The sequence below is a fragment of the Salminus brasiliensis genome, chromosome 23 (assembly GCF_030463535.1).
Source record: "Salminus brasiliensis chromosome 23, fSalBra1.hap2, whole genome shotgun sequence".
NCBI lineage: Eukaryota > Metazoa > Chordata > Actinopteri > Characiformes > Bryconidae > Salminus > Salminus brasiliensis.
This window is the reverse complement of record NC_132900.1, coordinates 9,133,078-9,155,988: the sequence shown is the minus strand read 5'-3', so window position 1 is coordinate 9,155,988 and position 22,911 is coordinate 9,133,078. Positions and strand designations below refer to the sequence as shown.

The 22,911-nt window shown below is 41.9% G+C and overlaps 1 protein-coding gene across 1 annotated transcript in view; it reads left to right on the top strand.

The window, feature by feature from the left end:
* LOC140545520 (potassium/sodium hyperpolarization-activated cyclic nucleotide-gated channel 2-like) overlaps positions 1-22,911 on the top strand; it is an 85,153-nt gene that overhangs the window by 12,014 nt on the left and 50,228 nt on the right. Inside the window, exon 3 of the mRNA XM_072668302.1 lies at positions 8,283-8,444. Coding sequence (XP_072524403.1) covers positions 8,283-8,444 — 162 coding nt within the window. The remainder of the gene's footprint in view (positions 1-8,282; positions 8,445-22,911) is intronic.

Below are 22,911 nucleotides of genomic sequence, written 5' to 3'. Positions count from 1 at the left end.
AATTATGCAGTAATTGGTCATTTGTCTACAATGAACCCTTAGAGTTACAAAGACCTTAGAAACACTGAGTAAACAGTGAGTTCACTGTGTTCGTATAGTGACTTTCCATCATTTATTTTCCACACAAATGGGACTGGCTGTACATTAACAGTAAACAAAAGAGCCTTGGCCTTATGGGAGTGGTCGTGGTACGAAGGACCAGGCTGTGGGCTGGTTCAATTCCCAAGACGGGCATCCATGGCTGAGGTGCCCCTGAAAAACTGCCCCCTTGTTGCTGATGCATCTGCCCACCACTCTGGGTGTGTGATCCCACAAGTCTTTATTATTGTGTGTGTGTGTGTGTGTGTGTGTGTGTGTGTGTGTTTACTACCATGGATGGGTTAAGTGCAGAGGTTGTACTGCTGTGCAGTGCTGAGCATCTACAGTGGCATCTGTCAAGGGGTGAGATCAGTCAGTTCTTGAAGTTAATCTGTTAAAAGCAGGAAAAATGACCAATCATTAAGATCTGAGGCTAGTCTAGCTTTCTCAATTTGGCTAGTCTTGTGGGTTTTTCTGGTATGCAGTGGTCAGTGCATACTGAAAGTGCTTCAACAAAGGACAGCCAATGAATTGGCGACAGGGTCATGAGCACCTAAGGCACATTGATGTGATCTGCTGCTAATGTGTTGGTGCTAGATACCACCGTCGGAGGTCTTGTGGAGTCCATTGCCTCGAATGGTCAGATGTGTTGTGGCAGCACAAGGGGGACTTAGCCAGTATTAGGCAGGTGGTGCTAAGTGTACGGTTGATCAGTGTATATTACTTGGCACACACTTTTATCTGGAGTTACTTACAATTCTATCCTATTACAGAGGTGTTCGACTGGAGTGATAGGAGATGTTAGCATTATATATTAATACATTGAATTCATTAAACCCCCTCCTTGTAAAACTGTATCTGGGCATTCTTTTTACCCCAACCAGAGTTACAAACGTACTGTTTATATATCATCAAACAAAATACTCAATAAATGCATTCTATGACCTCTTTAAGGGCGAGACATGTTGGAGTATTCATTCCAAAGTAAATGAGATTTCTATTGTTTGGTTCAGAAGTTTCAGAGTCAGACGAGCTGTCCAGTGCTGAAATTCATTATTCATATATGCTGCCTGACTGCAGTCGAGTCATTCAGTTCAATTCAATTCAAGTTTATTGTCATTATACTGATTCAGGGATGTACAGTACAAACCTCTGTTAGCTAAGTCTCCCGTGAGGAATATGTAGGGACATAGTACAAAAGCGCACGGATGATAGACAAAACACATGTCAGGCTGCATAGGCTATTAGTACAAAAACCATAAATACATATACATATACATATAATACATATAAATACATACATAAATACTAATAGTAAAATGGAATATATATGTAGACCAGCATTATGTGCACCAGCCATGTGTGCCCTGTAACTGTCAGCGTACATTAAAAGTATGTAGTACGTCCACCGTAGAGTCTACACATCTATCACACACACATACTTTTAGCAGTGCCTGTAATTTAGGAGTTTTGAGCTGTCCATGGTACTGAAAACACTTTTCTCTTCACGGCCTCCGGTAAATTGGTAAATTACGAGCTGGAGTCATTTGGGGCGTTAGTGATTACACATTCTGAGCGCAGAGGCAGTGCTGTACTCTGCTGTAATTGCTTTAACCTTATAATTCTGCATCCTGCCATCCAGGGCCATCCTCTCCGCCTTTTCCCTGCGGCCGCCCGACTCTGACTCACTCACACTCCTCAGAGAGAGACTCTGATTAGACATCCAGGCCCTCGGTGGGCTCACAGAGACAGGGCAAGATCCGGCCGGGAGGCAGCAGTTAGAACAAGACATGGATGTAGGCATTAATGACATAACGATTAACAAAGAAAATTCTGAAAATACTAAAAATGAATAAAACGATCTAGTAGCTAATGCACTACGTTTGCCATGCTCACTTTCAAGAGGTTGTTACTTCCTCTTTGGTCCCTTTAGAATTTCTGGTCATATTGTATCATATGGTTTGTGTTTGTATTGTGTTTATAGTGAAGGTAGTCTGAAGTAGGCTACTGCTGTGGACACTACTTGTGAAATAGCTAGCTGTGCTAACCCAACATTCCAGCAGATATTATTGATACTTTACTAACACTCTTGTTGCTGAATGCAATCAAAACCTTGCATCAATGCTCCAAAATATAGTAGAAAGCCTTCCTTGAACAGTAGAGACTCCTGTAAAAGCAGGATTCACTTTATTTATATATATACCCTTCCCTTGATTTCAGAAAAAGCAACAACAGTGATTGAGCAGGTGTCCCAATACTTTTGTCCTTATAGTGTATGTCCTTCGGGTAAGGGTGCCCAAACTTTCCCGTACAACTGTACATCTTCAGCTTTCACATGCTTCCTAATCGAATCACAGCAACATCAATCCCAACACCTGCAATATCATAAGTCCACTGAGAGCTTTCTGAAAATGCTGACTCATCTGCAGTGTACCTGTACTGTCTTATGGAAGTCAACACTGATGATGACACTTGCCTCCAAATTCAGTGGTACTCTCCGGGTCCTGGTGTAGTAGCTCTGCCCAGCCTATTTTAGAGTTTCCCCTGCTCGCAACCCACCTGAGCCAACTAATTAACAAGCCCCCCCCTGAGGTGCACTGGGCATGTTAGAGCAGGAAAACACAACATGCAGGGAAGTAGTCCTCCAGCACCAGGATTCACACCCACTGCTGTGATTAATTCCAGAAATGTTGATCATAAGGGCCTGCATGAATTGAAGGTCAGGCTCCATGAGCTTGCCCTCAGAGAGAGTTTCCCTTAAGTGGTCAGGTTGCGCAGACCTGGGGCAGTTTCATTTCCTGCTGCAGTGATGCTCATATTACTAGGTGGTGTTAGCCTTGTATAAGTCTAACTACACAATGTGGACAAAAGTTTTGGGACACTTGTTCATTCATTGTTTCTTTTGAAATCATGTGTTTAAAAAAAGAGAGAAAAAAATAAAATTGTTTGGAGAAAGGATGTGATTGAAATCACAGTTCTACAGCTCCATAGCTCAATGCTAGGAGGCTTTATACCCCTCTAGCCCACGTCTGGCATTACACATGGTGCCAATAGATTCCTGTGTATCTGCTTCAGAGAGTCCTATTCTATTGGAAATACGTCTCTACAGGGACTGGACAAGCTGTGTGTGTGTATTTGCACACCTGTGTCAGCAATGGGTGAAACGTTAAGTAGCTGCATGCATTCACTTGAAAGGGTGTCTACAAACATTTGGACATATAGTGTTTTTCTAATATGCTCCATTTCATTAATGTGTCCTTAAGAAGTTACACGAGACTGTAAATCTTCCTGTACTTTGAACATTATACCCAACCGGCTGCAGCAGTGTGGATGTTCTCAGAAGGTAAATAAAGGAGTTAAGAGTCTGCAGTGTGGAGCTATTTTACAGTGAAACATAAAAACAGACCATAATATCTGACCCTTTATAAAACTCTCACTGAAATGGTCTGTTTTACCAGCGGGAGAACCGCATACCTTTTTCTGTTTTTAAACCAGCACTAAAAAGCCCATTCAGAACCGAGTGGAGGCTACACACAGCACATTCACCCACTATAAACCAGTCATTTCACACCAGTAGACCAACATCAACAAATATCAGTCCAGAGTGTGTATCACTACACACACACACACACACACACACACAGTGATTAGACTGCAGTGTTGTGAAGGAGCTGGGAGCTGATTTGTCAGGGAGGAGAGTCAGGCTGGATTATAAGATATTAAACACTATAAAACAGTGATTTTAAGAAAAGTCTCGACTAAGAGTCAAGAATGTCTGATTATAAAAACTGTTACTAATAATAAAGGGATTTTACTGAACGTATTAATCAGCAGCTCATCTGATCTAAACTGTATGGCTGGATTATTTATACAAACACAAAGATCAGATCAGATCAGATCAGTATTGTCTGATTAAGAGAGAGAGAGGGGCAAACCCTTCATATATTCAGCTTTGTATGCTGAATTGTCATTGCAATGGTTGGCCTGTGAAGTTATTTGTTATGCTCACATGTTCATATTTAACCTGGCCCATCTGTTTTGCATGCGTTTGTGTGCGATGTGTTCTGAGTCAGAGGCGAAACCGAAGCCTGATTACCTTCGCAGTAGATTCATCAGCTCCCTACTGAACTGCTTACATTAATTTCAGTAATTGAGCCACCCTCCGAGAAACAGTTTGCAAACACAGCAATTGTGTGGATGAACGTGTGTTTATGGAGAGCTTGCTGACATACTGCGCTAAGACAGGCTGCGCATTTCTCTTGCTGACGCGTGAATAGATGTAGAGCGCCCCTCGCTGATTGATGGGCCTTACCGGGCGGCAACAAATGTCCTGTGTCTGATGGGCATTTGGTGTGTAGAAATCCGATTAATCAAAGCTAATCAACCTGCATATTCCTGAGCTGCAGTCAGGAATCCAATACTAGAAGGAAAGTGAGTGCACTTCAGTGAATCGTTCTGTTTGATGGATAAAGCTCTTGTTACAGGACTGTCACAAAGCAGCTTTGAACTAATCTGAGTTCAGAATAAATAAGCCCCTATTTTTTTATGTTTATTGTATTTTAAGGCTGTGATGCACCCTATATAGAAATAAATTGCTTCGGCAGCTGAGGAAACTGGTAGGAAACTAAGGTAAGTAGGCCAATGTATGTGAGATATATTAGTAGGGGCATCTCTCCAGAACACTAAGTCATTGACTTTTTTAAGTTAGTCCTTTATTTATTTTAGGGCCTATGAAGTTGATATCAATTATGACCATAATGCAGTTATAAGAGTGATAAACTGAAGTGTGTGTTACACACATGGTCTAAGAAGTAAAACACTCACTTGACCAGGGTGCCAACCCATTTGCATATAACTGTATGTATGTTTATGCTATATATTAAAACATAATTCATACGCCCTGTATAACCAGTGAATGCAACTACTTTAAGGTGCACCCATTGCTGCGACAGGTGTTTAATTGTGAGTGGTTTGCATAATCTCCACAGAAAGCATTGCCAATAGAACAGGACGTTCTGGAGCAGCTGCACATGAACATAATGTAACCCAGTGACAAACGCCGCATAGCCCTCCGGCATTAAGCTGTGGAGCAGTGCAGCTGCATTCTCTGGAGTGACAGAGACAGGTCCTTTGGGATGAGCTGGAGCACTGTTTGTGATCCAGAACTAATTATTCAATACATACCTGACCTCACTGATGCTACTGTGGGCTGAATGCAGTCAAACTCTTGCAGCAAATTTCTGACATGAAGTGTAAAGTCTTCTCAAAGGCTGTTACTGTTACTTAAGGAGGGTAAATCCTATAATAGTACCTTGATTTCAGAAGAAACATTGGGTGAGCTGGTGTGTCTCACTTAATTTTTAAATGCACTATATGTCCAGATGTACACACACACACACTGGCACCATGCGTAATTCCAGGCATGTGCTATAGAGGGGTATAAAGCCTGAGCTGTGGAGTGGTGGGTATGTGTTCTCTGGAATGATGGTTGATGCTTCATCTAATACTTTTGGGATGAGTTGGGAAGTTGGGGGATGAGATGACTGGTGGTCATCCAACAACCCAATCTCTTGTAGAAAGCTTTACATGGACAGTACAGACCATTACTCCAACAAAAGCAGGATAGTCTTTTTTAGTACCCTTGATTTTAGTAATGAATGAGCAGGTGTCCCAATACTTTTGTCCATATAATGTATATTCAATACTCAAAACTACTGTATAAAAAAAGTGATTGACCTCTTCCTTTCGACAGCTGGTTACACCTCACTTAGCAGGCAACACCTGCATTCAAACACTTACTGTAGTTGATAATTGGTGTCTCACGACGTCATGGAGGAATCTGCCCTCCTCGCAGAAGTGCGTCATCTCACTGACATTTGACATTTGGTGTGTTTTTCCGGGTCTGCCTCCTATTTTGGTTCTTTATGTGCATTGTAATGCACAGGAGAGGAAAATGCTTTGTCATGGAAAGCACAGCCATGAGAACAGCTCAGGGTCCTCTGGGTACACTTCACTAGACTTGCCCGAGGCTTTATTAGCCATTCGTCTGGTGCAGAACAGTTGAGTTTCCATTGCTAGAACCAAGGAAGCAAGGAGGGGAAAAAAAGCTTTCTGATGAGGAACAGTGCTGATCAAAGCAATGTTGAACCATTTTAGCCCTGCTTCGCTGGAGAAAGCAGAGAAACCGAAGAATATGTCATCTTAACCTTTTCTCAGTCTTGGAACACTTGGAAAGGATTTCTGAAAGGATCTTGAATGTAGAGTTTCTACAAAGCAATAAACACATCTAGATTTCATTTCTATTTAATCTTTAGAACTATTATTCTGCAGAACTGTCATATTTTAATCAATTCCATGGTGCATGGACCGCTAATTATACCAGTATTTGAATGGGGTGGTTATCTGTGCCATATGTAGATCTCATTTCAGATGCCTTATCTTAACAGAACGTTTTTGACTTTTTGCATGTAGAGTATATCCAACAGTCCTTGATTCAGTTGGATACAGTGACATGTCTGGGCACCTCTGGTCAAAATTTCTGTTACTGTGAATAATTAAGGCAGATGAAAATGGCAAATAAGGCATAAAGTTAAAGATGACTTGTCTGTTCAACACTGGATTAGTTTTGTCTTGTAGAATTTTACTATTCACCCCAAGAGATTTTAGGTTTCATATAACTTTCACCAAAGTCTAAAACCATTTAAACGTTTCTCTGAAATTTCAGCAGAAAGAAATCTTAAATAAGTCGTGTTTTCACCCACTACAGTAATGTAGAAACTTTGTATCAGCATCAGGAAAAGCAAAATGGAGAGATTTAACTCGCTCCTAGCCAGTTTGTTGTTGCAGTTGCAGTTTAGGGTCTAATTATTAGGACGGGGGCAGGACGAGCAGTGGCCCGCCTAATGAAGGCTGAAATCTCTGTGCCACCATAAAGACGTCCACCGTACATCTGGGAACGCAAACACACCAGACAGTTCTGGGAAAGCACTGCAGAGCTATTTTTCAGCTGAGCTTTGAAAAGCTGTGTCAGGGTCAGAACACCCCTAGGACTAGTCACTTCTCAAGCCACGGGCCACCCATGCCAACGGATAAAATAACCATCAGACTTTAAAAAAAGCCTTTTCCATCACTTATTTCCCCTTCTTATTTTTGGCTTTTTAGTGCTATTCTAACTTTTCCACCTCATACAAGCTTAAAATTCTTTAATTTTTCCCTCTAATTTAGTTTTTTTTTTTCATTCAGGTTTTTTGTGAGCTTTTCCAAATGTGCAAAAACAGGGCTCTGAGTAGCTTGGCAGTCTAATAGTCTACCACTATGGCCTGGAGGTCGCAAGTTCGAATCCCGAGTCATGCCATCACTGGCTGTGAACAACAACATCCAAGTCAAGTCAAGTGGCTTTTATTGTCATTTCAGCTCTGTACAAGTACACAGTGAAATGAAATGACGTTTTTTCCAGAACAAGAGTGCCACATGGAACTAAACGAGAACAAAACACAATAATTACAGGACAGACTGCAGAAAGTTCAAGACAGTACAATAAATACAATAAATAAATATGACTCAATTCTGAGGTAATGAGTGTAAGGTGCATAGATATTTACAGGTAGATATTGGTAATTAGGTTCATAGAAGGTGCATAGACATTTGCTGACAGCATACAACGCACATGAAACATGAAACAGTGATGTTGCATTGGTGGCACTTCATAAAGATGTGGTGGTTCCAGTTCCAAGTGGTCCAGTGGACTAAGGTATTGCCACTATGACCTGAGGGTCACTGGTTTGAATTCCAGGTTCATACCACCTGCCATCAGCAGCCGGAGTCTGAGAGAGCACAATTCACAGTGCAGTTCTCTCTGGGAGCTCTCGTCCCACATCATTCTTAAGTGATGTTGACTGCCACAGGGGTCCACTAGCTGGAGAACCCATGCTTTCCTCCAAGTGTCTCGGCTGCCCGGCGAGGCCGCATTAACAGCATCAAAAAGAAGTGGTGGCTGGCTTTGCATGAATCAGTGGAAACACTGCTGTAATTAGAGAAGGAACGTCCTGCTGGTTGTTTCATGTACATTGTTCCTATGCCTGTATTATGAAGCCTAGAATTACTCTGTGGTCTGGAGGGAACATTCAGAATCTGCACTTTCTACAGAACAGATTTCAATGAACTTTTAAGAGCAAAATATTAAACTGTGTTCTCTGTCCTCATAGATCTTCCATATGACCTACGACCTTGCAAGCGCTGTGATGCGGATCTTCAACCTGATCGCCATGATGCTTCTGCTGTGCCACTGGGACGGCTGCCTGCAGTTCCTGGTGCCCATGCTGCAGGATTTCCCTTCTGACTGCTGGGTTTCCCTAAACAAGATGGTGGTAGGTGGCTGAACTGACCCAGTATTCACAGCTCCCTCGTTGTTCATTGTTTCATCCAGTTTGTTCTCCTCTTTTCTGGGATCTTACATTGAAGGTACCTGCAAAGCCAAAGCCAAGACATGGTTGGTGCTCATGTCATCTATGAAAGTGGATATCTATAAAACTCAAGATGGCGTCAAGACGGCTGTATTTGCAGGTTCTATGGTTACATGTTGAACAAGCCAGCTCAGAGACATTGCTACAGCGCTGTTGACAAGTAAAGCTTCCTTTACTTGCAAACTACCAGGGTAGAAGCTTTGGGGTAACATCTAAATTTGAGTTTTAACTGCATCGTTGTTTTAAGGAGTTAAGCAGAAGTCAGCAAGTTCTCGAATGCATACAAAGTCCCCTCTTATGTTTTACTTTTGTGTTCTTGCCTGTGGAGAACTGAGGCTTGCTAAAATAGTGCATAGTCCTCTTCAGTGCACATTATGAATCTTCTTCAATGAATTGTGCTGCGCAGCTTGAGCGTGGCTCAGTAACAATGGGGTGAAGTAGGCTGGGACAAGAGTAGCATAGGCAATCTGGCCCAGCATGCGTTAATACAGCACAATAACACTCCCCACTATGCTAATGCTAAATAGACAGATCGGTTCACCAGCAGTGCCACAACACAGGAGTGGCGTAATTGAATTGAATTAAATTAGATTTATTCAGCTGCCGTGGCATGGATATACAACTTAATGCTTCCAGAAGCATGGATGATGGCTCATTGCGGGTAATTGCTGGAATCGCATGTGGCCTTCCATGCCTTACATCGTTTCCGTAATGTAATTTGCTCATGTGACATGCCTTTCAATTAGCAGAACCGATAACTGCTGTATAGTTACCTTACCGGATGGGAGATGCTGTGGCTAAGGAAACTGTATAGAGGAGGGCGGGGAACTGATGCTCTTTGGTTTTTGCTACATCAATCCATCTTGCTCAAGTAAAGTATTTAAGCAAGATGTAATTACGAACAATTTATGATCAATTATGTTTGACCCAAATTAACCCCACAGTGTAGAGACTTTGGTCTGGCTATCTCTCTCTCTCTCTCTCTCTGTTTTCTTTATGCTTTGGACTCTATGCTCTATGCTTTCTGGTCCAGACCAGAAAATACATTTGGAGAGAGCACTGGCCAAGACAATTCTACTGTGTGCAGCACGTCTGATTACAATGTTATATTTCCAGACAGCGTCAGCTGGCTAGCTAACAACAATGCATTGGGATGCTTCCCAAAGTTGTGGTGGTTCTGACTTCGAGTGGTCTAAGTGGACTTAGGCACTGCCACTATTGCCTGCCATCAGCAGCCGGAGGCCGAGAGAGCACAACAGAAAATGTGACAACACAGGTGGTGGGAGTCACTGTTGCCAGGCCCACTGGGTGGCAATAAGACTGACTGAGTGGCAGCATACACTCATATATCAATGCATACTCTTTATTGGTCTTGTTCTATCCGGGTGGGCGGATGGCTCTTTCTCTCTCCACATCACCTCAGTGTGATGCTGGCTTGCACGTCCATCTGCTAGCCGTTATGTCAGAGCTGGGTACCGGTGCTTTCCTCCGAGTGCAATGGTTGTCCGGTGGCGTTGTGATGGTGGCTGGTTGTGCGTGTAAAGCAGGAGCAATCTGTCAGTACTCACCCTTCCAGTGTCAGGAGCATTACATGTCATGGGGGAGAGTACTGATGAGTGGGTGGGGTAATCGAATCTCAAATTGGGGAGGAAAATTGGGTAAACATTGATGTCACCAGGTCAGTTGTGTTGATGCTGTATATGGTACTGATGTGGAAATGATTCACCTTTGAATCAAGTCAGTTTAACCCCACATATATGAAGATGTGAAAATTCCTCAATTTGTCTCTCATTCTTTTCATTCAGTCTCCTCTGTTTTTCCTCTCTGATATTTATGGCTATGATAAGTGGAGTGATGAAGGGGGTTAGGGGGAAATGTGTGTGTGTGTGTGTGTGTGTGTGTGGTGCAACACACCATGGCATTTGGTGAAACGAGGCAGGGCGATGACAGCAGAGATAAAAGGGTGAGCGCAGACATGTTTCTATGTGTGTGTGTGTGTTTGTTTGTGTGTGAGACCACAGACGTGCCAGAGCAGCTGGTCTTTTTGTTCATCCTTCATAAAAGAACCTGTTTAGTGGGCCAGGACAGCACACACACAATCATACACATGAACCCCAACCGCTCTGAATTTGAAATGTCTATTCAATGTCTACTTCAGTTATCATATAATTATATTATAATGTAATAATAATAATAATAATAACAGTAACCATATTTATGTGGTAATTTTAATATGTAGAATTTAGCTTCACAGCATAAAATAATAAAAACAATGAAACAGCAAGACAATGATTTTACTCGGCTGGTCCATTATTAAGGCCTCATAGATGCTCACCTGACATTCAACTAACATTCACCTGAACATGTATTAAATGCATCTGGACTCTAAGTTGAATGGAAATGCTTACCTGATGAGAAAACACCTGGTCAGCTCAAGCTGGTTAAGCTGGTTGACTAGCCTAGCTTTACTAGCATATAGTATGTTTTTGGTTTAGTTGGACAAGCATGACCACGCTGGATCACCAGCATGACCATCCTGACCAAACTGGTCAACAAGCTTGGTCAGGTTGGTCATGCTGATAGACCAACTAGTCCATCAAACCCAAGTTCAGTGCTATGGTGTAGGGTAACATTCAATAGATCACTTACATTCAACTCTGGCAGCAAATTACCGAGCAAAGTTTTGTAAGTTGTGAGTTGGGTCTCAGTGGATTGCATCATGCCCATGACCCTGTTGCTGGTTCACTGGTTGTCCTTTCTTGGACCCTCTTGTTTGGTAACGACCACTGCACACCAGAACAATACAACAAGACCTGCCTGATGTTTTGGAGATGTTCTGACCCCTTGTTCAGTTCTGTCAAAATGACTCAGGTTCTTAAGCTTGCCCAAGTGCCCTGCTGTCCCAACACATCACCTTCACTTGCAGCCTAATATGCAGATCCCATCCCTTGGTAGGTGCCACTGTAGATGGAGATAATGGAGATAATGGAATGTTTTTCACTTCTCTTGCCAGTGGCACAAATGTTATGGCTGATCAGTAGTATTGTACAATGAGTAATGAATGTAATGAGTAAAATCTGTTATTTCAAATGAGCGATTATATTCAACTCAGCCTCCTAATTGAAATATTAAAATATACACTCTATACTGAGTTTTAAAGGATGTTTGCCCACATCCTGTAAAGCTTGTAAAATCTCACAACAGATGATGTATAAGCTCATATTTATGGGCTGAGTCTGTAGAGTTTAATTTGGGGTTCACACTATCTAAAGAACAGTACAGTACGTGTCAGGGTACCGAGTGATAGCTAAGCTGCTGATTTCCTTTAGGCCAAACTATCAGCAGGAGGACTGAATGGACGGTATCTGAAATCTGTATGCTCAGATTCCTGACTGGATCTTAAAGAAGCCCAGTTTCAGAGTGTGACTTCCTGCTCTACAGCTCAGACGACACGTTAAAGACAGTTTGGGTTTAGGGATCAGGGCAGGATTAGCCATGATACGCTTTTCCCTTACAACTTCACTCTTTAAGAAATCCGACTAAATCACTCTTCCTAGTTAGAATTCCAGAAGGTTCTTTGTGGTATCAGGTTGGGTAGCACTGTGGTCTCTCATGGGGTCATGAACCCTCCTGAGATCAGAGAGCGAGAAAGAAAAACATCAGAGGAAGAGTACAGAGAGACAGAGAGAGACAGAGAGAGACAGAGAGAGAGAGAGAGAGACAGAGAGAGAGAGAGAGAGACAGAGAGAGAGAGAAATTGGGTAGAGAGTGAGCTTCAGGCAGTTGGTGACTGATGTATTTAGAATGATCATTGGACAACTGGACAATTTGAAAGTCAGAAGACTATTTGTCTCATAATCTGCTTTATTTTGTAGTGTACTCCATGTCCTAACCCAGCCTTGAAGGAACAGTGTGGCAAAGATTAGGTACACTTTAGCTGTGTTCCAAAGCGTAGGCTGCAGCCGAGGTACGGGCTGTGGGTCCTCAGTTGGACTGTCCCATAAAAAACTCCTTCTCATTAGCCTACTGGTCCCACAAATGGAACACTCTAGCCAGGCTGTGTGGTGACGTCCCACCAATTGTCTCTTGCAATTGTCACAGGATACTTGCATGCTTTTTCATTTCCTTACGGAAGTGAATTCTAATTATAAAAACTAACATTATTAAACAAACTTTTGCTTTCTGCTGTTTTGTGCGTGCAGTGAACTGTGGGTAACCGAGGGCTGGGAAGGATACATCAGTTACGGCCTCCAAACCGCTCTGAACGTTTCTGGGCTGCATACGATCAGCCTTTTATATATATATAATGTGGAGGACATTATATATATATAAAAGGCTGATCGTATGCAGCCCAGAAACGTTTACAATGAGTCTCAAGTAAAGAATTAAAGAGTCTCAAGAATTCACTTCTCCTAGATATTCCACTGTGGATCAACTGTAAGTGGTATTATTGAAAAGTGGAAGTGTTTAGGAAGCACAGCAACTCAGCCACAAAGTGTCTGACCTTGTAAAGGTACAGAGCGGGGTCAAGACTCAATAACTGCAGAGCTCCAGACCTACTGTTAGAGCTGCAAAGAGGGACCAACTCCATATTAATGCCTGTGGATTTAGAATGGGATCATAAAATGTCTCATAAAAGCTTCTGGATGTGTAGGTGTCCCAATACTTTTGACCAAAGTTAACTAGCACAAGGCATATATGGGAACCAGGTAGAGATAGACAGTTGTAGTCGGGGAGTTTTTAGCTTGTTGGATGTGTTTCCATCTCTGTTTTTAGGCACATTTAGGACCTGTTTTCTCCCATAGTGCCCCCATCCTGTGGCTCTCGTCAGTGTCATTATTTTGAAATAGCATCTTCATTTATAGATTATCATTCATTTTAAAAACCACAGTACACCTCATTACCATACCACACCATACCACCCAACCTTAAGCTACAACAGACAAACCCTTTAGCCTGCTTCTTTGTAGTTAGCGATAGCGCGGAAAAAAAGAAAGCCTTAAAAGGCAACAAACAGAGAAACCCCAACCACTGCTACAGAAAGCTGGAAGAGCTCCACATGCCAACTGGTTGACAAATAATAACATTAGCCTGTACATACAGATGCAGGCCATCCATCTTTGACTGTATTAGAATGCCAGGGCCTGTTAGACAACCCTACAGCATCTCACACAGGGAGGCCAATCTGTCACACACACACACACACACACTTACATAGACACACACTAATGCATACATACACTCAAGCATATGAGCACACACTCACAGGCATACATACAGGATTAACTGTGTGTGTTTTAGCATTAAATGTCCTCGTGCTCAGCTGTGTTTGCTGCAAGTGAATCAGTATAAATGCTTCAAGCACACAAGGCACACAAGCACTGATCACAGTGTGTGTATGTGTGTGGGTGTGTGTCTGTATTCTGTGTGTATTTTTGTTTACTGTTCAGCCTTCGTAAAACTATGTTTTACTGGCGTATAATTGCCAGTTGTTCATTATAATGTGATTTGGGATAGTTCTGTAGGGATTAGTCATAATTAATCCTGTTGTATAGTATTGCATTGTGCTCTTCCCGGGTGTTATTGTAGCCCAGACTGTTGTTGTTGAATGTTATGCTTCATTCGGCATCTCAGACATTTAATGAAAGTTTTGTCCATATGTTCCAATCTTGGCCTCACGTTTGAATGCCCTCCAGGGTCAGTGATGGAACCAGAAAGGGTTACACATGGTCCCCATCTGGGATGTACACTGTACATGAGGCCTAGATGGATGTTACTGTGGGATCCTGGGTGTTATTGTGGCCCAGACTGGACACACAATCTTACAGAGCTAGACCCGGGAGCGGAACTCATTCTCCTTTCCCAAGACAAGCCCATGGGACCCCCACTATACTGTTCCTTAACACCATACTATTTCTTCAGGTCTATGAACAACAGCATATGTGATGAATTTGCCTCATGTTGTAATATGTTTTATTATGCCTCTGAGACATTTTCATGACCACAGCCAATATAAAGGCATCAAAGTAAATGTGTTTTTCATACAGTGAATCTATACTGAATCAACCTGAATGTTTCATCCATTTTTGGGTGTAAGTTTTTTTTGTGTGTTTTGTTTTTCCATCTTAATTTGTTGAATTGCTTAGTACATAAAGCTGTCAGTAAATCTTTCACAAAAATAACACAAACATACACAGCATCCAGTATAGCAGGGGTTGCTAACCTTATCTGCAAAAGGTTGGTGTGGCTGCAGGTTTTCATTTCAACATAGGCCCAATCCTCACTTATCTGGATATTTGAGATTTGAGAAAACTGAGATTTTCCTCCAGTTTTTTTTTTAATAATATTTCTGTCCACACAGATATGAAATGCGTACATGAGCATGTTGGCCCTGTATGGGATGACAGTATCTCAAAAAGAGAGACATCAAAACCCCATAAAGATGGAAGAAAACAGGTTTAATCCCAAATTCCACACTACTCCAGGCTATGCCATGCATGAAATTTACAGATTCTAAATCACGATAGATCATTATTTATTAGAGCTGTCAAGCGATTAATAAAATAATTTGTGATCAATTTCAATTAAGTTGAAATGTCATAAATGTGTCTATACCAGGTAGGTGTCATCATATTCCTTGCACTAAACTTTAGGCTTTAGGCTTTAGGCTTTACGCTTTAGGGTTTAGGGTGCTCACTTTTATTTTTTATTTTCCACTGCTTTGCCACATCCATAAAATGTTCGGCACAGGTCGCAGCACAATGCCTCTCCTCTGCTTTCATGACCGTTAAAGCATGTGAATGAAGTCACCACTGTTTATCTATATAATCAGCAGTAACTCCGAGATAGCTGGAGTTACCTGGAGTGATGTCCAATAATCACCCGTAAGAGCAAAAGTGTCTGTGTTCCAAATCCTGAGCTAGTTTTGCCCTCTCTGTTTCATATAGCTTGTGAATTCTGTAGGTATTTCAGGTGGGATGTACTCCGGTGATAGCTAAGCCTGACAATAACTGCAGCCTTTGTTTTGTCCTGTGAGCCATGTGTCAAATGATTGAAACTTTCCGGTTAACAGACCTTTCTCCATCACTCACTTACTTACTAATGAGAAATGCTGCGCACAGTCAAGTCACAACATGAACTTTTTTGTTTCGGATTTGTGTTAACGGCACTATTTTTTTAAAATTGCGTTAAATTGAGATTGAGTTATCAATCTCAATTTATATTATCGCGTTACTTCGACAGCCCTATTATTTATATATCTGTAATAGAACAGTATTTACATTTATTCATATGTGGAAATCTGAAATCTAGTGCTAACTGCATGTAGATGTAGTTAGACCTATGTAGTTCACTATATAGGGAGTGAGGAGGTATTTGAGATTCAGCCAGAAACATGAATGCGTTGTGGCATCAGTGTTTTCACAAGCTCAGTTTTCCCTGTCTACACGACAATACTGAAAACAGAGTTTCCAAAAATCTACACCTTATAGAGTGTTCACAAAAAGTTCAGTTTTCTGTGACTGGAAACAGGAGGCTAAAAGAGAGCCTCCTGTTTTTAAACTATTCGGATGCGTGTAGCTCACCTCGTAGAACTAATGAAGTGTTTTGAAGACCAACTGATTAAACAAGTAGAATCAGCTGTGCTTCTGCCTGATTGGAATGAAACCCTGCAGCCACACCGGCCCTTTGCTGAGAAGATTGGTGACCCCTGCTGTATAGAGTCAGGTCTATAAATAATTGGATGTTTGCTGTGTACCACTGCTCACTGGAGTAAATCATCAATGTCAACTCAAAATGCAGACTTTCAGCTTTAATTTGAGGGTATATGGATCCATTTTCATTTTCATTCAACGATTTTCATTTTTGGCCACCCTCCCTCAAATTCATTTGGTTGCAGATCCTTTAGATGTATTCCAGCCAACATGCTCATATGGTGGAACGTGGGCTAGGTGGGTTCCAGGTGGACATGGGCTGAGTGGGTTTGTACATGTGTTGTTACTGGGACCCAGTTGGGCCCCATTGTTATAGCCCATCTTACTCTCATATGGGTCCCATCTAGGCCCCATGTGCAGTGTACAACTCAGATGGGGCCATGTTTACATTTACATTTGTGGCATTTAGCTGACGCTCTTATCCAGAGTGACTTACAAGGTTACTCGTATTACAAAGGTGGGCCAACCTAGTGTTAGGAGTCTTGTCCAAGGACACTTATTGGTGTAGCGCAGACCGGGAATCGAACCCCAGTCTCCCACATGGTGTGGTAGCTTACTGGCAGATAGTGGTGTTATCTGTTGCACCACACCAACCACTTGTTTAACCCCTCCTGGTCCCATTACTGACCCTGGTGGGCATTCATACATGGGGCTAACATTGGAACCCATGCACATGGTTCCCAGTTGGCCTACCCATACAGGCACCACATGGGCATGAGTTTCTTCTCTGATGATTTCATGACAGGATTTTACTGCCTCTATTTTCAGTTCTGACCTGGTCTTTGAGTGCTTTTGCTTCAGATTTGCCTTTACTAAATAAAATGCATGCTTTATTGGATTGAGGTCAGGTGTCTGCCTTGGTCAATGCAGAACGTTCTACCTATTTGACTATAAACAATAGTCTTGGGTTAGTTCTGTGGTATGTTTGGGGTCAGTCTGTACTGTGTAGCCCTTCTACTGTGCTTGTCAGTAGGCATATCTTCAATACATACAAATGAGCCAGTTTTTTGGTACCCATACATGGCCACATGGACACAACACAGCCTTGACAGATCCGGTGGTGTCTTTTCTACATATACATATATATTTCCTTCTCACTTTCTTTACCCATGTCTTCCTTTATCTGTCTCTGCCTCTCCCTGCCTCTCTCTCTCTTTTCTACTCTTCCATCTTCCAGCCATCCTTTTCCTCTTCCTACACCCTATTAGCAGAATCTCAGAGGAAATAGCAGGAGCAAATGAATACCAGGCACTGTTGACTGAAGAGAGAAATGTGTGTGTGTATGTTGAGGGCATATGAAGGCTCGGATGAGCAAATGCATTATTATGCATGCAAGGGTTTCCTCCTCCTCCTCCTGAGGGAAAACCCTGGAGAGAAGCTATACGTGCTGTTCTGTCTGCTGCCATATGCACACAATACGTCCCCTGGGAGGGAAACTAAATGCTGCTAACATGGGCCCAGTAGGCCGTCTATAGCCTGAGAAAGCAGTGTACGCTTTACCCCTGAGCTGAGTAATCAGCTCACTTTCACAGTGAGAACCTTAGCCTTAGAAGCACTGCTTATTGTAATATTTTATTGAATCTGCCAGTTATTCTTTACATTGCCTCAGAATTTCAGGATGAGTGGACCAATAGAAATGCTCCAAAATGGCTTGGAATAAAATATTTTTAAATTCTATTTCAAATTAACCACGTTAACACTCAGCAACTACAGGTAGTTGGCTTGTGGCTCTTAGTGTCCACTAATATAGCTCATTGCAAAAACTGTCCAGTATTTAGTCATAGTAGCCTTTTCATACTTTAACCTACTTTTGACCTAGAGGCCAACCCTCTATTTGGTCAGCCACCATGGTGTACGCTTCCTTTCGCAATGAAACTTTTTATCAGCGTGAGATAAAATCATTAATAATGTAAACTCATAAACATTACGCAACTGAGACTCGTAAAAACCCAGTGTTTAATGATTACACAAACTGCAAATGTGTTGTGGCAGACCACTGCAAACATTCAGAGTACCATGTTGGATGAAACTAATGGATTATGGGTGACTGATCACAGTATTAATTAATGATAAACAGCCCTTTGCTTGACAGATGAGGAAAAGGTTGAGTGTGTTATTCATTTACAAGGACTTCTTGACTCTAGGCACTCCGTCTAAGTCTGAAGTCAAGTCATCATCAAGTTGATCCTTTAAACACATCCAAAAGAGCTAAATTAGGGTGATCATACGCCCCCTTTTTTGGGATGTGAACAATGCGTCAGGTCAGATTTCTAAATTGTGTAAAATGTCCAGGATTTCGCTTTTATTCACGTCAGCATTTGTTTATTCGCTGTGTCCCTCTGTGTTGCCACAATTGGTCTACATGTACCTCCATCTACATCTACCATTAGTCAAACTGCTGAAGTCCCACCTTCTCACTGACACTATTGGTCTACATGTACCTCCATCTACATCTACCATTGGTCAAACTTCTGTAGTCCTGCCTTCTCACTGACACTGTTGGTCTACATGTACCTGCATCTACATTAACCATTAGTCAAACTGCTTAAGTCCCGCCTTCTCACCGTCACTATTAGTCTACATGTACCTCCATCTACATCTACCATTGGTCAAACTTCTGTAGTCCCGCCTTCTCACTGACACTATTGGTCTACATGTACCTGCATCTACATTAACCATTAGTCAAACTGCTTAAGTCCCGCCTTCTCACTGCCACTATTAATCTACATGTACCTCCATCTACATCTACCACTGGTCAAACATCTGCAGTCCCACTTTCTCACTGACAATACTGGTATACATGTACCTGCATCTACAATACCATTGGTCAAACTGCTTAAGTCCCGCCTTTTCACCGCCACTATTAGTCTACATGTACCTGCATCTACATCTACCATTGTTCAAACTTCTGTAGTCCCGCCTTCTCACTGACACTATTGGCCTACATGCACTTCCATCTACATCTACCATTAGTCAAACTGCTGAAGTCCCACCTTCTCACCGCCACTATTTGTCTACATGTACTTCCATCTACATCTACCATTAGTCAAACTGCTGAAGTCCCACCTTCTCACCGCCACTATTTGTCTACATGTACTTCCATCTACATCTACCATTAGTCAAACTGCTGAAGTCCCACCTTCTCACCGCCACTATTTGTCTACATGTACTTCCATCTACATCTACCATTGGTTAAACTGCTAAAGTCCCGGCGTTTTGTATATTACTGTTCATGAACAGCTGCATGATTTATGTAACTCCCTCCTACCCTGAGGCCAACTTGAAGGCCCCCTAGCTACAACATCCTAATCTCTAATCTAATTTAAATCTGACTATTTGTCTGTGAAGTTGGTGAAAAGTTGAAGTTTGTGCAGTCTCTCATTACTCATTGAAGTCACTGCTTTGCTCTCTGACTCAATTTTCTGCAAAGTCTGGGCAGTTTTCTGACTCGTAGGAGGCCGTTTGATTTTGGAATGTTATCCTGTCCTTGGATGTGCTTTTATTAAAGGTTCTACAGATTCTCCAGCACACACATCTGGCCTCGCTTCATCTCTTGTTACAGTAAAATGGCCTGCAGCAGTTCCTCTGATAAAAGTCTGAGCGCTGATGAAAGTCACTTCTCCTGTAACTGAACCTTTTTTTTTTTGCAGATTTTTTTTCGTGTAGTTTGTTTGAACAAGGGTATCAGGGTATGCTGATGTCGTGCCAGTAACACATCGTCATTGTCATGCAAAAACCTTGAGTCTCCAGATTGGCAACTTTACAGAACAAAGAAAAACTTTCAATGGAAGACAATGGAAAAATGTTTAGATCCAAGTCATTTCAGAGCATTTCCACTGGTCTATTCCTTATTAAAAGATACCAAATGTTTTGCACAGTAACAATGAGATGCTGGTTTTTGCTAGTCTGCGCTGTTCAAGCCATACCAGGCTGTTAAGCAACCTTAAATAGACGTCGTTTCTGACACAGAATAACACACTTAAAAAAAATACTGTATGGAAAAACTATAAAATGACTATATGACTATGTGTATGAAGGTGGGCAGAAGTATGTAGCTAGCATATTTAAAAACAATAGTAGCAGCATTTTGAAGCAATACTATTTTTACATTGTTGTAAATAATAAAGTAAAACTGTCAGTCTCAGAATCCATATAAGCACGTCTATTTCAGTACATTAGCTTCAAGTCTCTGGTGCAGAACTGCAAATTTCAGGCACTCGGCAGTGAAATAATAGGACGAATAGTCGGTATCTGTCAACACTCTCGTTATGAAAATGACAGTTGTGTGCGTGGTGGGTACTGTACTAAGTAATGAATTAATGTTGTTTGCTAATGAGAGGGCTGCAGCAAATAAGGAATAATACCATTTCTATAGGCATGGACCTGCAAACACTATTTTTGTAGACAAGAAAGCAAAAAAATGTGTTACACTGTATTTTTCTACAATATTGCTGTAGCTAGCAAGAAAAGCTAATATTACTTGTTAGCAACAGTAGTTTTGTAGCTCCAGTGCAAAACTAAAAAGGGCAAATACCAAAACGTGTTTCAGCTGACTAGATTCAGGGTAACAAGGAAATTGTGTAAATTAGTTTTTGTTTTGCTGAAGTTCCACTTTAAAGCAGCATTATGAAAAATTTTACCTTAAAATAACTGGTGAAAAATTATGTTGATGTTCCACTGACGTGCAATATGGAGAATAGCACCTCTATCATTGCTACTCTGAGCTTGACATGCTGCTATTCGCACTATAAAAGTTTGAAGAAGCGAAGAAAGTGCTAGCAAGAACTGCATAACGCTGCATAACCCAGGATGTGTTCATGTCCACGCCGGCCTCCATGCCTTCTTCACTGTCAGTGATGCTAGTGTAAATGCTCAAAATGCGAATTCCATTTCCCGACTATAGAGGAAGCAAATACCAATTCCTGCATAATGCTGCTTTAAAGGACCCATAGCTTACTATTGTATTATTATTTTGAGTTTTAATGTCCTTTAATACATTTTTACACGACCATTTCCGAATTTTATTATTTATTTATTTTTGTTACTATGGTTTTAGGACAGGTGTTTAAATTGTTGGGTTGCCACTAATGACTATTTTTCCATTTATTTTCATCTATTGATTATTTTATCGATTAGTCAATTAATCTAAACAATTAAGGTTCAATTAAGCACTTAAAATGTTTGTTTTGACAAAACTGTAAATGAAGGTTTACATATGAAGTGTAAAACTGTAGGTTTAAACAAGAGCTTCAGCATAAAGGTCAGCAGAGCAGTGGGGTATTTATACCCCTCATCAAAGTGTAGGTGATGTACTGTACTTCGTTCCCCCTCGTTTAAATACATGTCCATGTTATTAATTATGAGCCATATGTTTTTGTGACATCACATTAGGCTGGTTTTACAGTTTAATTAGCTCATATGTTCTTTATATTGTTGTATGGACTGGGGGATTTTAATGATTGCACACTGCATTAGTCCAGGACTAGGCTTAATCCCTGTCCAGAAAGCCAACCCTAAATATCTTAATATGTGCTGTGAGTAACCTGAATCGATCTCAGTTCCAGATGAGTGTTTCCTTGTAGGTGTTCCTTGTTGCACACTGAAAATCAGCTGTCCATGAAATGGGTCCTTTAACTACTGCTGTACTGATCTTAGATTGAAGGTAAAAACGAGCACATGGTCAAGCATCAAAATGCGAACCTGCTATAAAAACCTAATAATTCAAGCTTATATTTATTCTCCATTTAAACTGGGCCTGTGTGAGCACAGAGCTTTGATGACCGAGCCTCCTCCGAGGTGGTACATTGTGTGAGCCGTGCTGAAATGAAGCTGTTTTGGAGAGGCCCACCGCGTGTCCTCCCGCAGATTAAAGCTGTATATTACAGTGCGTCTGCTGCTTTTTAAAGCGAGGGCAGTGGTGTGTGTGATACGACTCAATGGCGGCGGAGCGCTGGCCGCTCCAGATAAGGCGCGGTAAACAGGCCAGATTGAAGTGGACAGCGGGCCGAGCGCTGAGCTCATGTTTGTGCAGCTTATCGGCCGCTGGGCACGCAAGAGTGTTTGGGTCAGTGAGGCTCTGAGCACACTGCATATAACCGGGGGGGTGAAGAGAAAGGGCGAGAGAGACGGTAGAGAAAGAGAGTGTGCGGGGGGATGGGGGAGAGAGGGGTAAGAAAGAGACAGAGAGAGAGAGAGAGAGGAAGAAGAGAAGGAATAAGAGAGAGAGTGGAGAAAGAAAAAGAGAGAGAGAAACAGAGGGGAAGAGAAAGAACAGAAGAGGGTGAGAGAGAGGGTGTATGAAAGAGACGGAGAAGGGAGAGATCAAGGGAAGGAGAAGGGAGAGAAGGGGTGAGAGAAAGAGAGAGGACAAGCGAGACAGAAAGGAGGAGAAAGAGGGAGAGGGGGGGGCAGAATGAACAGGGAGGGCAAGAGAGACGGTAGAGAAAGACAGAGAACGAGAGAGGGAGAGGGAGAGAGTGTGGGTAAGAAAGAGACAGAGGGGGAGATAAGGAGGGGGTATGGAAAGCGAGAAAGAGCGAGAGAGTGAGAAAAGAAGGGGTGAGAGAGTGTAGAGAGTTATTAATAAAAAGAGAGGGTGTAGAAAGAGAGAGAGAGGTATGGAGACAGAAGAGAGGGGGAGACGAGATAAAGAGTGGCAG